The 2,138-nt window shown below is 40.6% G+C and overlaps 1 protein-coding gene across 2 annotated transcripts in view; it reads right to left on the reverse strand.

Moving 5' to 3' along the window:
- Window positions 1-772: 772 nt before the first annotated feature.
- Window positions 773-2,138, reverse strand: part of LOC116852822 — a 2,297-nt gene continuing 931 nt past the window's right edge. Inside the window, exon 2 of one of the 2 annotated variants that reach the window (XM_032833524.1) lies at window positions 773-2,118. In XM_032833524.1, coding sequence (XP_032689415.1) covers window positions 920-2,118 — 1,199 coding nt within the window. In that variant the 3' untranslated portion in view covers window positions 773-919. The remainder of the gene's footprint in view (window positions 2,119-2,138) is intronic. The other variant, XM_032833523.1, reaches the window with a different exon arrangement.

Below are 2,138 nucleotides of genomic sequence, written 5' to 3' on the forward strand. Positions count from 1 at the left end.
CGCGACCGGCGAAGAAAATGGACGATTGCTCACGGGTCAATTTCATAGGCCAGAGAGGTGGGCCGTTTGCTAGTGTTACGTCCACGATAAATAACTATATAGGGAAATTTGAAAGTAGTGAAATCAGTGACTTACGTGGACGGTCAACAGAGTGATGGCTCCGCTTTTGGGTCACTCTGCTTTTCACCGAGTTTACCCTGGGTCTCGGGAGCCTGGCGAAACGATTGATGAATCTGGCGAAAAGTCAGCGGTGCTTGTTCTCCTGGCTCGGCCTCGGATGTTCCGATACCACGCGGGTTGATGCGGCCCGCGATTCAGAATTTGATTTCGCAATGTTTGAAATATGAAGGGTAGGCAAAAGTAATTGCAACACAGTCGGATTTTACGACTAAGTATAATATGCTGAATAAGTACATGAAGCTACCAGAGACTAACTATGAGAAGAAAATAATTATATATATTGCCTTCTCTACAAATGCGCGCGCTTTTATACGTCGCTTTGTCGCTGAGAGTCGTTCTCCGATTGGTCCATGGAGTTATGGCGAGGGAAGAGATTCATTCCTTTGCATGATGTCACCGCGTCGGTGTCCTGAGTGGTGTTTAGGATTCAGCTTTCATGCTCCTGTTTATGTTGGCTTATCGCACTGAGCGATAGCGGTTTCTTTGGGTCGATCCGAGATCCGTCGATTTCGAGACTCTCCAGCAGCACGCAGCATTCGGCATTTTAATTATAATGTTTTAACGCTCGCGAATATGCATATGCGCACGTACTTACATCTAGTAACATAGGGATATAATATCTAGTGATGTCTGAAATCAGACAAGTCGGCCTCCCGGTCTATAATAATATATTGTTAATGTTCTAAAATAGATCCGGACGTTACACCCCCCTTCTTATAAAGAAAAATCCCGAAATACTTTAGCTTTGAGGGATTTGTCTGATTTCATTCATTTGTGCTTGTAATTCGCGATAAGAATATACAGATGGAATAGTGGTTGCTGTATGTGCAGTTTGTTGATTCGGCGTTTCGTTTGATAATTCTACGTTGGTTGCTGTATGTACAGTTTGTTGATTCGGCGTTTCTTTTTTTTGTTTCTTTTTAGGATCGGTTGCTAAATGTAATAGTAAGTGTGTAACGGAGCTCCATAACGCGCCAAACATGTGTAGACTGCAGCCGTATGCAGAATGTAACGCATAACCGTGTATTAGAGTGTCGAATACGATTTTTATAACTCGTATGAGTACAAAGATTCCGAATACTCCTGCGGTGGCAGATCCGAAAGTTACAAAGCCATTCCATATTCTAGAAGCGGTGTTATTGTATATTTTGTTTAATGTATCTTCGTCTAGTAAATGCTGAATTGAAATACTGCCGTCGTTAATTGATTGTCCTGCAAATCCTCGGGCGATGGTATGTAGTACTGCTCCTTTTTCCGCAGGAAACATGATATGATCACGTAAATTTTCTAAGTCTTTCTCGGAATAAATGCCACTAGTTGCGAGTGCGGCTGGGGTTAAGTATGTCCATGTGAGCTTTGTTAAAGGTTTCAGTATCTGGGGTGGTAATACCATGTTTGGTGTTGGATTGAATTGTATCCACGTATCCTCGATATGAAATTGTATAGGTAAAAGAGGATTACAGTTTCTTTCAGTGCTGTATCGTGTAAGAATTCGTGATTTAGGCGTTATGAAGTAAGATGTGTTACTGAGCATTACTGGTAAATCGGTATAGCATGAGTTTGTTCGTCGTAGTACGACTTCGAGCGGTATACACTTTACAACATGTATAACCTCGCCAGCAGCAACAGCCATATACCCAGGTGCCTTCATCAGACGGAAAGCAAATTCGTCTGGTAATAATGTAGCGAGAGACAAGGTATTTTGTAACACTTGTTTTTCTAACTCGCATTTTTGTTGTATTATATCATAATACAGTGCCTTCATCTGGGTCCTAATATGTCTTTCGACATATACAAATTTGGAGTTTATATATGTAAAAATATCTAAATTATCAATAGGAGTTTCTGTTTTTGTTTTGAATGTATTTCCTTGCTTTGTTTCAAAAATAAACAATTTTGGATGCTCAGTTCCCATTAGAGTATATCCACAAATAATATGTGGTCTTGTTAAAGTTAGA

This window comes from Odontomachus brunneus, unplaced genomic scaffold (genome assembly GCF_010583005.1).
Source record: "Odontomachus brunneus isolate Ranch 3 - 2012 unplaced genomic scaffold, Obru_v1 Obru_scaffold_257, whole genome shotgun sequence".
Classification (NCBI taxonomy): domain Eukaryota; kingdom Metazoa; phylum Arthropoda; class Insecta; order Hymenoptera; family Formicidae; genus Odontomachus; species Odontomachus brunneus.